The sequence below is a fragment of the Camelus bactrianus genome, chromosome 15 (assembly GCF_048773025.1).
Source record: "Camelus bactrianus isolate YW-2024 breed Bactrian camel chromosome 15, ASM4877302v1, whole genome shotgun sequence".
In the NCBI taxonomy this organism is placed as follows: Eukaryota; Metazoa; Chordata; class Mammalia; order Artiodactyla; family Camelidae; genus Camelus; species Camelus bactrianus.
This window is the reverse complement of record NC_133553.1, coordinates 44050650-44064580: the sequence shown is the minus strand read 5'-3', so window position 1 is coordinate 44064580 and position 13931 is coordinate 44050650. Positions and strand designations below refer to the sequence as shown.

At 38.6% G+C, this 13931-nt stretch overlaps 1 protein-coding gene across 3 annotated transcripts in view; it reads left to right on the top strand.

The window, feature by feature from the left end:
* THADA (THADA armadillo repeat containing) overlaps nt 1-13931 on the top strand; it is a 286797-nt gene that overhangs the window by 114662 nt on the left and 158204 nt on the right. For 2 of the 3 annotated variants that reach the window (XM_074378785.1, XM_010967713.3), the window contains exons 27-28: nt 3173-3262; nt 4352-4483. The exons of the other annotated variant lie outside the window; for it this stretch is intronic. In XM_074378785.1, coding sequence (XP_074234886.1) covers nt 3173-3262; nt 4352-4483 — 222 coding nt within the window. The remainder of the gene's footprint in view (nt 1-3172; nt 3263-4351; nt 4484-13931) is intronic. 3 annotated transcript variants of the gene reach the window in all.

The following is a 13931-nucleotide window of genomic DNA, read 5'->3' as shown; positions in this document are numbered from 1 at the left end:
AAATAAAAATTTTACTTTTAATTTAAAATATTTTTATTGTGGGAATTTTAAATGTGTAAAAGTGAAGAGACTAGTTTAACTAACCTCTGTTTTTCCATCACTCAGCTTCAACAGTTATCAATGTTTTGCCAATCTTATTTTATCCATTTCTTGCCCTCCCCAAAAGGAAATACCACTATACTATTATCATATCTAACAAAGTGAATAATTCCTTAATATTCAAACTTTTCTAATTGTCTTAGAAATGTCTTTTTATAATTAGTTTTTATTTTTTTTTTATTTTTTTTTATAGTTGGTTTGTTAGGATCAAGGTCCAAACAAGGTCCACACCTTGCATTTAGTTTTTTGGTTTTTTTTTAGTCTCATAAGTCTTTTAAGTCTCTTAGTCTCTTAAATCTCTTCTATTCTATAACATTTCATACTCCTTCTTAACCAAAAATATGTTGTGTGTATATTATTTTGTATTTTTCTTTGTGCTTTATTTTTGGTATATTGAGTTTTTTTTTTTTTTAATTAACTGATATAGTTGAATATATCTATTTTTCCTACTAGGTGATGCTTTTGGGTCTTGTTCAATAAATTCTGTTCTCTATAGTCATTCAAAGAATTTTGCAGTTTTATTTTTTACTTCTAAGTCTTGAATTCAGTGGAATTTAATTTTGTGTATTGTGGGAGGCTGGCATCCTGTTTTAATTTTATCTCTGTGGATAATTAGTTATCATAACACCTGTGATCTTCATAGTACTATAATCTGCAATACCAGCTCTTTCATAAACCAGGTTTTCAGTTATATTTGTGTGCACTGCTGTGCTCTGTTTCATTGGCCTTCTTGTCACCACAGTGTCCTAATTATTAAAGTTTTGTACTATTTCTGTATACCTAATTGGGTGAGTCCTCCAGACTTGTTGTTCTTCAAGGTTATCTTTGCTACTCTTGGCACTTGATACTCCTGTATACATTTTAGAATTTGGTTGTCCAGATATATACCCAGACACAATTACTATTTTTATTGGAATTATATTGAATTTGTGGATAATTTTGTCTTTATATTGAATCCTCTCATCCATGAACATGGTACATCATTTAGATTTTAAGGCATTTATCTTTTCTTATGACATCTCTGTATTAAAAATATGATATGCCAATGTAGAAAAAAGAACCTTGATCTCCACCTCATACTATACATAAAAATTAATTTGATATGGGTCATAGACATCAACTTAAAAGGTAAAGCTATAAAAATTCTGGAAGAAAACAAAATATTTTTGTGATGTTGGGATAGGCAACATCTTCTTCTGTAGCAAGTATGAATCATAAAAGAAAGAAATTGATCAAATTATTGGACTTCATTAAAAATTAAAAATTTCTGCTCATCAAAGGACATTACTAAGAAAATAAATTGAGAAGCCACAGGCTAGGAGAAAGTACATGCAATGCCTATATATGACAAAGGAGCCCAACAAGCAACTTAATTTAAAAATCTTGAATAGATACTTTACAAAAGGCCATACCAATGACCAAAGCACATGAAAAGTGTTTAACATCATTAGTCTCAAGGACATGCAGGTAAAAATTGCCAAGAGATAGCACTGCATACCTACTAGCATGCCTAAAGTGGAAAAGAAGACAACAGCAAATGTCAGAAAGGGTATGGAGCCACTAAAATGCTTACTTATTATTATTTCTGGGAGTGTAAAATACTGTAATTATTTTGGAAAAGTCAGTTTCCTAAAATGTTAAACATGCTTCAGTTTTATTCTCAGATATTTATCTAAGAGAAATTAAAACATATGTTCACAAAAAATCCTTGTACAAGAATGTTCATAGCAGCTTTATTCATGATAGCCAACAAATGGAAACAGTTCATGTCTGTCAAGAGGAGAATAGATAAACAAACTTGCATATTCATACAGTGGAACACAAAACAGCAAAGAGAAACTGTTGATACATTGAATAACATGGATGAATCTCATAAACTTTATGCTGAGTGAAAAAATCCAGACACAAAAAATTATTTAATGTATTATTACATTTATATGAAATTCTAGAATGGACAAAACCAAATTGTGGTGATAGAAATCAAATCATGGTTGCTTTGGGGATTTGGAGTTGACTGGGAAAGGGGCCCGAGGGAACTTTCTGGGAGGATGGAAATTTTCTAAGGCTTCACAGGGGTGGATTACATGAGTGAATGCATTTGTGAACATTGATCGAATGCTACACTTAGATTTGAGCATTTCACTATGTGTAAAATATACCTCAATTTTAAAAACACGCTATTTTGGGTCTTCATTAATAGGAGCATACATCTAGAGTTGATAGGAGGGGACAAGTTAGGGAGTATTTATGTCACCCCTTCAGAGTAGTTCTTTAATAGTTTTGGAGACAGACTAACCAAATGTTATATTTAGCTTGAGCTTTTTTTGTCAGTTGCACAGTTGGAGGAACTATTTTCAGGATCTTGTTAGAGTTCTGGGGCTAGTATTTATAAAGATGGAAAAAGTAATCCTCATAGATTGGTGCTCCAGAACCCCACACACCAAGTCTTCTTTTGATAACCACACTTCAGGCCAGTAGGTCTCAACTGGGGACCTTTTTTCCTCTCAGGGTACATTTGATGATGTCCAGAGACATCTTTGATTATCAGCTGGTAGGGGGAGGGAGTGCTGTGCTGCTAGCATCTAGGCAGGGAGAAGCTCTGGAGGCTGCTAAACAGTCAGTGGTGCAGAGGACAGCCCCCTGCAACAAAGAATTATCTCCTCCAGAGTGTCCCTGGTACCGACTTTGAGAAACCTTGTTCTACACTTGACCTTATTACTAAAGTTGAATCAGTCTCAGTCAAGCAGGTGGTGATTATATCCATAGTCCAAATCAATTGTGACATTTTCACAGATTGCATCTTTCTCCCTGTTAGAATTTAATATTAAATATTTTTAAATATATATAATCTTAAATTTTAGATAAAATTCTATGCATTAAGAGCATTTCCAAAATCCAAATTAAATGTATTATTTCTACTGATTGTTAAATTCTTCAGATATAGGTTTTGTTCTTTATTTCATTAAATATTCAAACAAATGGCTTTAGTTACCTTTCTTTAAAAAATATAGGCTTTATTATTAAATCAGAGGAAATAAATGATAGTAATTTATCTTTTATTCTCCCTCCACAGAATGACAGGGAGTGAATTTTTCTCTCGTTTCCCGGAACTCTATCCCTTTCTTCTGAAACAGTTGGAAATGGTAGCCAATACTGTGGACAGGTAAGAAGGCAATAGGCCAGGGCAAAGTGAAATCAAGGATGTGAATTACTTTGAGATTTTTCCCTCCAGACATCAGTTTTTAATCAACTCCTTCCCTATAACATAGATGGATTTTTTAAGTGCTGCTTTATTATATCATGTTGCCTAAGTCTGTAGTATATTTGTACCTGAAAAGTTGTATAAAATTCATTTTTTGTATTATATTTTACATTTTAAAAATCCTGGATTTAAAGTTTTCAGTGTTTTACAGGAATTAGCTTTATAGAAGCACATGGTAATTCCTTCTAAGAATCCTTATATTTAAAAATCTGTGTGTTTACATACTGAATTGTTTTAATGCACACCTCTCATTTTTTGGTTACTGGCCTATTGCAGTTGACTAATCTGGTCATGTATCATCAGAAATGGTACTGTTCTAATTGAGCAAAGATGGCCAGTGACCCTGGACACACAGAATAAAGCAATTAAGAGGGCTTCTAGTCTGATCAGTGCAAAGTTCACCATTGTCCTTTCAATCACATTCTGTGGCTGGTAGTGGCATTTTTAGTATGGACATCTTAGAACATGGGCCATTTTATTCTTTTAGCAATTTTTGCACTTGGTATGAATTTATACCAATTGCCTGTAATAGGGAAATAAAAATCACATCAGTGAATTTTACTTCTGTTTATGGTAGATTTCATCATATTAGTAATTTGTGCAGACAGGCTTTTCTGGCGCTCACAAGTGACTGTTCATGCTTTCTTAAGTACATTTGGATGTTGAAAGTTTCACATTTCGTTCTTGGAACAGGCACCTCTCTACTGTCTGAACAGCTCAAATCAAAATAGCAGCCTTAAATTATCAAAGAATTAGCTTTGAGAAGACAATCACGTGCAGAAGCCTGATCCACAGCATTACCAGTAGTCCTTCCTTATTTGCACATTAAGAAAATATGAAGTGGATGGAGGAGAAAAATGAAAAAAGGAAAATTATCCCTGTCATAGGGTCTCACTTTATATACATAAATTATTTAATGAGAAAAGTGTTTGAAGATAGTGCCTCACCTTTTAAGTTTTAAATCCTTTCCGTACAATAATTTTTTTCCAGTGATACCGGAGAACTGAACTGCCATCCCAGCATGTTTCTCTTACTCTTGGTGTTGGGGAGACTCTACCCTTCCCCGATGGATGGCACCTGCTCTGCTCTCAGCATGTCCCCTTTCATCCCCTTCATCATGAGGTAGTGTGTGCCTCAGGGAAATGATGGGGGTGGGCAGAGGGCCTCATGGGGATATATAATCCTGTTCTTATTTCAGAAATTATATATTTCTTTTTAACTTTGGGAGGGGTCTTGTGAATGCAGGGCTCTGGGGTTATTGCCATTGCCCCCAGCTGGTCTCCAGTGTTTCAGATTGTGAGTGTAGGCATTGATATCTACCGTGTGAGTACTGTTTCCTGGAAGCCCTGCCTGCCAGTGGACATGTGGTGTTGATAGGAGATACCCCCTTTTAATGAACATAACCTGGGTGTGTGCATTATCCCTGTGTTGAGCCCGGTCAACATGGGGCAGGCTTGGTCCTGGCATACATTCCCTGTCCAGGGGTTCAAGTGGCTCTTCACTCCGGAGGAGTTTGCAAGTGGTTTCAAGAGGTGGCATCTAGATGGCAATGCTGTGTAGCACGAGTTCACTTCCCACTCATCTTCTCTTTCAAGCTTGGAGTACCTGAAAAAAAGCCATGCACAAAGATTATGCATGGAATCAAATGGTAACAGACTTTTCTGCTTCTACAGCCTGTTACCACTTCCCTTGTTACTTTTTTTTTTTTTTTTTTTTTGAGGCATTCACCAGCTTCTGATCCCTTTTTTCATTTTGGATCAAAGGCCTCAATAAATAAACCCTAAAAAATATTGAAGTTTTCTTATGAAATAGCTTAGAAGCCCTGTCATATTAGCCTTTACCTTTTTGCTTACCTCTTGACAAAACAACACCTTCATTTTTATGTATATCTATTACAAGTTGAAATAGACTTACAGCCGAAGGATAAAATATACCCAACTCAAATGAGTGTACTTGTTATTTATGTGGTGTCCTTGGTTCCACTTCCTGATTTCACAGCGCTGACTGATGCATTTTAATGTGAGAAACCATTAAACACGAGATTCCGGTGTGTGATTGCTGTAGCCATTTGTTTGCGCCCAGCCCTGGCTGTGGCTGTGTTATCTACGATCACAGAGATGACTCACTCAGATTGGTTTCTGTTTCCTGATACACAGGGTTACCAGCCTCTCGTATCCAGCATTTGGTGATTCATTTTAGGAATTTGGGTCATAAATTTTACTTTCAGGAGCACTTAAAAATTGTACTTTCACATATAACTGAAAAGAACTCAAAAGTATTTCAGAAAGTTGATGGGGTAGGGGGATGGCACACGTACATTATAAACAAAGTCACAGTGTACATTATAAACAAAGACATGCTTTAGAACTTCATCATCCTGTGTTGAGAACATTGAGTTTGTGGAAGCTAATTACTAATCAGTCTTAGGTGTTGCCTCCTAGGAACCAAAAATTACTACATTGAAAGTATCCTTCCTGTGTTTATTAGTTTACATATAGTCAGAATGCTCATATTACTAATTATATTCAGAGCCCTTATTACATATACAAAGATTCTATTAACATAGATTTAAATATTTCCTTAAATATTTAAATATTTAAATATGTATGCCTTTAATACATACTAAATATGTATTTAGTGCATCATATTTTTTTAACTCAGAAAACACAAAGAAATAAGTGTACAGTTCTCCTGTCCTTCCAGTGAAGATGCTTTGGTCAGTAGTGGCTTTCTACCTGAATAAAGATCCATTGAACTTAAATAAAAATATATTTTAAAAAAATAAAATGAAATAAAATTTTAAAAAAAGATTCATTGAGTGCCACCACCAGCAGAAGTGCCACAACGGATTCCTTAGAGTATCATTTAGGCTCTGATTTATTGAATGTCCATATGTATTATAGACAGTGTTTCTCAAACTTTAAGATATAAACATATCACTTGGGTATCTCATAAATTCTGACTCAGTGGGTCTGGTGGGCCCTGAGAGTCTGCATTTCACACAAAATTCCAGGTAATGCTAATACTGTTGATCTGCTGATCACACTTTCAGTAGCAAGATTACATTTGGGACATTAAACATTATCAGAGCCACACACTCACAAAGAGATGATTTTAATAAACTATGCAGTAGTAGAATGATACTTGGTGTTTGGTTAGGCTGTTCAGGAGGTTTATAAGAAGGAGCTTTTGCCCAGGAATGCAGCGAACAAGCAAGAAAGTATTCTGAGCAGAGTAGTCAGTCAGAAGCAGACCAACCTCTGTTGAGCCTCGACTGTTCGCCAGGCCCTGAACTGGGCATTTTGCTTACAGTGACTCTGAGAGGACGTGTAATCACCCCCGTTTACCTGTGAGGGAAACTGAGGTTTAGAAAGTGAGTCAGTTATAGAGCTGGGATATGAACCCAAAACTGTAGGACTTGTCAAGAGTGTTGGGTGTACTCTTTACCTTACACCAATGTAACCAAGTCCCTTTTGTGTAGTCAGGAGTTTTAGCTATGCTGGGTAGGCCCATGGGCCCTGAAATTTGTGCAGCTAGGAGCGATGAGGAGCCTATCCCCAGCCCGTGGATATGAATGCAGGCTATTTTGAGGACAGAGAAGGCATGCCCCCTAACTGGTGGGGTCTGCTCCTTGCCTTGCTTTTGCAATGGTGTAGGTGTCTTGTTTGGATGCAGCCTTTCTCTCAGGCTCACATCTGTGGGGTCACTGGTTGGGATAGTGGGGTTGGTCGGTGGTCAGGTATGGAAGAAGGCTGGCTTTTCTTTCTTCAAAAGAAAGTGGAAGGGCGGAAGGGTATAGCTCAAGTGGTAGAGTGCATGCTCAGCACCCAGGAGGTCCTGAGTTCAATTCCCAGTACCTCCTCCAAGCAGAAATTAATGAAGAAAACCTAATTACCTCCCCCTCAGAAAACAAAGAAAGTGGAAGGATTCTAGAATTAGAGTTAGAAAAATCAGTTTTGGGTTTCAACAGTCTACTTCAGGGTCAATGTTGTGCTGCCCTAAAATATTCACAGTCATACTAGGGAGATGAACTACAAACAGATTTTTTTTAAATAGTGAATTTGGTAAAACTATACACATTTGATTTAAATTACTTCTGAGTAAATTATTCATGAAGAAAATGAAAGATTGATCGTAAAACCTGCCCTTCCAGGCAGTATTTGTGGTTCCAGTCCTGGTAGAGATTGGGCTGTTTTGACTTGGGATAATAGCTGAAAAGATGGGTGTAGGCACAAGTGGAGGGGCAGTATTTTATGTCTGTGGCATTACTAATGTTAATTTGTGTACTTGGAAGAGCTCTAATCAGGCTCTTAGATACTCTGAGTTTAGCAAAAGAGAAATTTTTCAGCTAGTGAGAAAAGCGCAAAGGTTACTCTGACTGTGCTTCAGTGAATTATGTTCAATAATAATAAGATGAAAAGCCCTCACAATAGCTTTTTATTTCCCTTTGGTTTACATATACCTGCCTGCCATTTCCTTCCTCTGTGAGGTGTTTGTAAGTATTATTTGTATTTTTGTTCCTTATTCCACATTTGGGAATATAAGCTTATAACTCTGTTGCCTTTCTTTGTTGGCTTAATCTAAGAAGTTTCTGATTTGGATTTTCTAAAGTTATTGTGTGTGTGCAGCTATGATTTGTTGCATCATCTTGAAACGGAAATGATCATGTTAATACTGGTATTTTGTCTACAAGGTTTTGTTTTTGTTTTTTGTTTTTTAAATCCAGTGTATTTTATGTTTCTGATGCTGTGCTGGATGCAGGTACACAGCCCCTTACCATGCAAAGATGGTGCCTTCAATTTAAGGCCGTTCACCCTTCCGTTCTAATAGCACAGAGCAGAGTGGCTCATGCTTTTAAAAGGGACTCTGACAAGCTCCCTGAATACAGTTCATTAGTGCCTACTTGTCTGGGAATTTCTAGACCCAAAATATCTCTGGACACGCACCTTTGAATTCCCTTTCACAAGCAGGGTTCAAGTTTGAATTGAAGAGCTGTAGGAAACCATATGCCCCAAACTCAGGGGACAGAGCATGGGGTCCTGAACAGAGCAAAGGCCCTGGACTCAAGAGACTTGGTTCTTTCTGAGCTGTGCCACTTATTCACGAGCTGTGACACTTGAACAAGGCTCTTTACCCTCCCTGGACCCATGTGGCACTTGTGTGTGTGTGGGTATCACTTGAGACAGAAGGTGCCTTCTATTGCAGATAACTGAGGTCTCAGCCTTGGATCAACGCCTGCAGAAGAAATCCCTCCGCTGCTTTTTATTCACTCTTGGATGCCTTTAAAAGCATCTCTGCACCCTTCCCCCTTTTTTGACTTATTTTCATTGCAAATGATTTTCATTATGTTTTCCCCCAAATCATTTTAATCATTGTTCATTTTAGATAAATTTTCAGTGAAATCTACTTTTCTTTTCTCTGAAAAATTCTGAACTACAAATACCAAATACAATCTAAATTGGACACGTGGCGGTGGAAATCACCCACTGGGATCTATGCAGTGGAAACTTTTTTAGTTGCAGATACTTATAAATCTAGTCAAAAATCAAAAAAGTTGGAAAATACATATTTTATGTATTTCAAAAATATTTCATAGAACCTTTTGATTCCATGGAACCAGTAGGAGGGGTAGGGAGTACAGAAACTAAGAGTCAGGCCTTTTAAGCCTGTGATATTGGGAAATGATATTGACTCTTGTTTTCTGTCCTTGAAAGTTGCGTAATTCAAGGATTATCACTTCACTGTTTACCCAGGTTATGAAGTTGAAAGACCTCATTTGCCATAGTGTAGAGTTGGGGGTTTGCAGTAGGCAATAGTTAGCCTCTACCTTCATTTGTGATTGTTAACACCAGGAACTGTCCTCCAAGGCTGCACCTTTCTACCTGCTCTGTCTTCCCAGAATCCTTGTAGGTAAGTAGGAGGCAAGATTTGCATCAGAGAGAGAGAAATGAGACAGAGGACAGTTGAGACACTGCTGGGAAGGAAGACATGCCCTCCTCCCTCTCTCTGCAGCCCAGCTCCTAATCGTCTCTCCCTCAGAATGGCTGTAGCATCTCATCCTGCTATTCATCATTACTGTGTCATATTGTAATTTATATGCTCAATGCTTCTTCTCTCCAAATAAATCTTAATCTCTTTCCATGAAGAAGCAGCCCTAGATTTTGGGGGTTTATTTTTTACTTTTGGTCCTTTTCTCTGCCTTGCCCAGGTTTGGGCACAGAGTCTGAATGATGAACCTAAAAATGAAACTAACTGTGAAATGAGACATTTTGTGTCTCAGCAGATCTGTGCACCTATGACATACTTAAGGGACTCCTGGTCCTACAATATTGGAGCCACATTTCATATCCCACTGGTTACTGGTTATGTAGAAAGGAGGCTCAGCTGGGTTTTGTGTTTCACCTGGCCTTTGAGGAATCTTGTGTTCTAATATGAGCTCTGACATTTGCTTTAATTTTAACTTCACCTCTCTGACCCTCGATTCCCTTTTCTATCAAATTAAGGAATTGGACATCACCTAGGTCCTCTCTGGCCTCACGAGCCTGTGACCTGAGAGTTTCCTGGACTCTGAACTCTCTCCCCTGACTGCTGTCCAGTCAGAGGCTCTGGAGGCCCCCTTCACAGCTGCCCTGATGCAGGTTTTAGAGCCAAATGAGAGGAGCCTGGATTGATAAGAGGAGGAGGAGGTGGGGAGGTCATAGAATTATAAACAAGCCAAAGCATGTGGGGGAAAGCCTCCCAGATTAATGTGGCATGAAAAGGAGGGCCCCTAAGTGCTTCAGGCTGTCAATCTGTATAATGGGGATAATCCTGCCTACAAAATAGCCGATAAAACTCCTTAGTTTGCTTGTTAAGAAAAATTCTAGTGAGCGGAAGGGATTGATAGTGTAATGTTGATAGAGAAAGGGCAGACTTTTTTGAACTCCTGCTTCAGCTTTGTCTTTGCCTGTAAACTGGAAGGCAGGCCCCCAAGCCAGATGTAGGTGAGGTGATAGAAAAAGACCCCTGTCTCCTGTGGATGAAGGCAAATCCCTGGACCCAGACAACTTACAGCCTAGGGTGCAAGTTAGCCTAGAGCCAAGTCAGTAATTTTAGGGAAATGTGGAATGGGAATGCTATCCTAGAAGCTTGCAGAAAGATTTCAAAAGAGAGGGAAAAAAGGCATATTTCATCAGTGACTAAACAGTTGTGTTGCTATTGATGGTTTTAGGCTGGGTTGTTCAACATATTGCTTGCAAGTGCTTCATGCTGTATTTGCTGAGAGCTAGTAAGGATTCCCTAGGAATTAGTCATGCCTGAGTCAGCTCATTGTTTTGATGAGATTACTAGTCTGATAGATGAGGATAATGCTGCTTTATTCAACATTTGAATTACTTACTTAAAATGAAGACAGACTAGAGTGCCTGCTTATTAGGTTTGTGTAAAATAAATATAAATGGTAATGGACTCAAATTTAAAATAGTCTTTAAGCATGGGAGTGACAAACACAAATTCAGGATGCTGGCCATTACTTCTGTGTAGTGGGGAAGGAGGGGGATGAAACTGAGGAAGCATATACTAGCATATAATAAAACTTCAGTTTTATTTGTGATGTCTTCTTAAACTGAGTTTTGGGCAAATGGTTGTCATATTATTCGCTATACTCTTTTATTTGATTTGTCTGATATAGTCCATAATTGAAAAAGATTATTTCAGTATTATGTTTTTCTTTGTTTTGGGGGGCTTTTGAGGGTGTGGGAGGTAATATTTATTTATTTTTTGATAGAGGAACTGGGAATTAAACCCCAGACCTCATGCATGCTAGTAAGTATGTGCTCTACCACTAAGCTATACCCTCCCTTCCCCCCAAAAAATGATTTCAAAATAGCCTTGGAAGACTGGATTGATGGGCTGAGGCTAGCAAGGTAACATTTAATAGAGATATGTGTCATGTTCTGACTTTTTAAAGAAAAGTCAAAATCCTGTACGTACACAATGAGAGCTATTGGCTTCATAGCAGTTTTTCTGAAAGAATCTTGGGGAATGGGATTTCCTGATGAGCTCTGAGGAAGCAGTATGACATAGTTGCTGCTTCCAAATTGTGAAGGCTACAGTCCCCCTCAGCTCTGCTGGTCAGACGAAACCCACATCATTCTGCTGTTATGTTATTCTGCTGTGGGCTTCCCATTTTAGGAGGGTCACTGATAAACTAATATTTATCCAGAGGAGAAGACCAAGATGAGGAGGAAGCTAAACATCTGGAAATAGTTAGACTGGAAAAGATTCAGTTAGAGGCAACACGATAATGGTCTTTGTATATCTGAGAAGCTGCCATATGGCAGAAGGCACATAATTTCTCTCTTGTGCTCCCAATGGGAAAGTGGGAAATAGATTTCAGATTTTAATATAAAGAAGAATGTTGTGGAAGTTAGCATTCTCCTTCAAAAGAATGAGCAGATGTCCGTAATCCTGAGCTGCTGGTCATTGCATTGAAAGCTGTCAAGGAAAACTGATCACATGTTGTGTGTATTTTTAAAAGGATTTCTGCAGTGCATCTGAGGTTGGTCTAGATGACCATCAAGGCATCTTTCTGAGATGTCTTATTTCAGAATAGTTGAACAACCGAGCTGTAGATTGTAAATGTGCAGTGAAATGGTAAACCTGCCTCTAAACCTGCAACACACATTTATACATTTGTATTCATGGGTTCCTCCATCTCCCAGTTGGGGTTCCATTCTTGGCATGGCCCACAGGTCATGGTGGTCTGCTCCTACATGGTGCCCTCCAGCAGTTAATCCATTTAAATTTAGCTTCTAAGTAACTTATATAACTTTGTTCTGGATAGTTCTGAAACCATTTTTCTGGCCTATGGGATGTTATGTCTGCAAAGCATTCCTTATTAATTCAGTTATCTTTTTTTGTGGTTGCTGTATTTTTTTCTCCATTTCAGTTGTTGGCCTAAGCCACAATTGTTTTCTAACAAGTACGAGGAACATCTGAGTCTTTCAGAAAAATCAGAGATGCTTTTCTGAAGAGAGATTAAAATAGATAACTCTTTGTTGTCCAGACTTCCAGAGGGATCTTCTTCAGAGATGCCTGTAGAGAGAGGAAAGGAGTTTCCAATCTTGGCCCATTATGAGTAGAAACACCTGAGTACAGGGCTTTGCTGATGCTTTTAATGTAGCACTTCCTCCTGCCTGGCCAGCCTGGAGATTAGAACTCACCCCTCCTGTGGTTACTGGTAAATTCCATGAGCCTTAGAGAATGAGATTAAAGGTTAGGAGTCTCCCTATACCATCCTGATCGGCTAACAAAGGTTGGGGGAAAAGAAGGGACCTGCCATCTCATGACCATTTAGACACCCTGACCTCTGGTTTTACTGGTGTGACCCTGACACCAGGCCAGGCTTTGAGCAAGATTGTCAAAGTACAGATGTTCACTTCTGCTCGGGGCTCTTTTTCCTCCTTGCCTACAAGTCAAATCTGTGCCCACTCCTTCCTTTCATACAGATGTCTCAATGACCCTAGTCATTACCTTCCTTGGGGCTCCTTGTTGTATTATAGAGATCTACATTTTGAAATGAAGTGATGAATCTAGGCGGTGGAATTTCAGGCCTTACATAAGGGAGGACCTAAAAGCAGAGATTAGAAGGTTGTTTCCTAATGCTGGTGAAATCACAGTTTGGGCAGCTACCTACTTGGTCTTTACCATGGCCCTGCCTAGCTAGTGCTTTATTTGGAGGGCTGTGCTCATGGACTTCTGAATTTCTGAATTCCACCCAAGGGTAGTCGAGGTTCAGAGTGTGGAATGAAATCATGTTTTCTGCATTGTGTGGCTTTTCTGCAAAGAGTTCTGGCATGAAAATATACTCTGTCAGCTATCACCGATTTTCATCTCTCAGTTCCTAGAGAGGGGCCTGGCCAACTTCATCTCTGGTGCCAGATCTCTTTAAGACCATTTTCTAAACATGTGTTTGAGCAAAAGGAATGAGGAGTTCACCTCTTATGGAATGCATTGACAAAGCAAGCTAGAAAAACAAAACTTGTAGGGACCAGCTTTTCTTCAGTGTTATCTGTTACTTCAACAGGCCAATTCAGGTCATGTTAGAACAAGCGATTTGATCTGCAAACAGCCTCATTCTTAGGTGAAATTTCTGACAATGATGATAATCCATTGCCTGTTGCTGCTATTCACTCTCAAACTTAGAATCCAATCAGTTAACAGATTAACCAAGTAGTTGTTAAACATCCATTGTAGACCTAGCTAGCAGGAGGTCTTGGGTAAGATGCAAAGTGAAGAGAAAAAGGTCTCCATCCTTGAAGAACTTATGAGCTAGGTAGTGAGATAAAACCCATGCTTGTGAACCTGACACAATGTCTATAAACCACTTAACTATATGGCAGATACACTAAGGACCAAGGGCCTATAAACAAGGGGAGGAGTCCAGGAGGCTTTCCCTAGTAGCAAAGCAAGAAAAGAATACAGGTGTTCAGTCTGCCGTTTCGAGGACTTTTCAAAATCTACCGTGTTGATCAGCAGCTCTTGTTGAGAGGAGAGAGAAGTCATGCTGTCCACTCTGTAGACAGTGGGA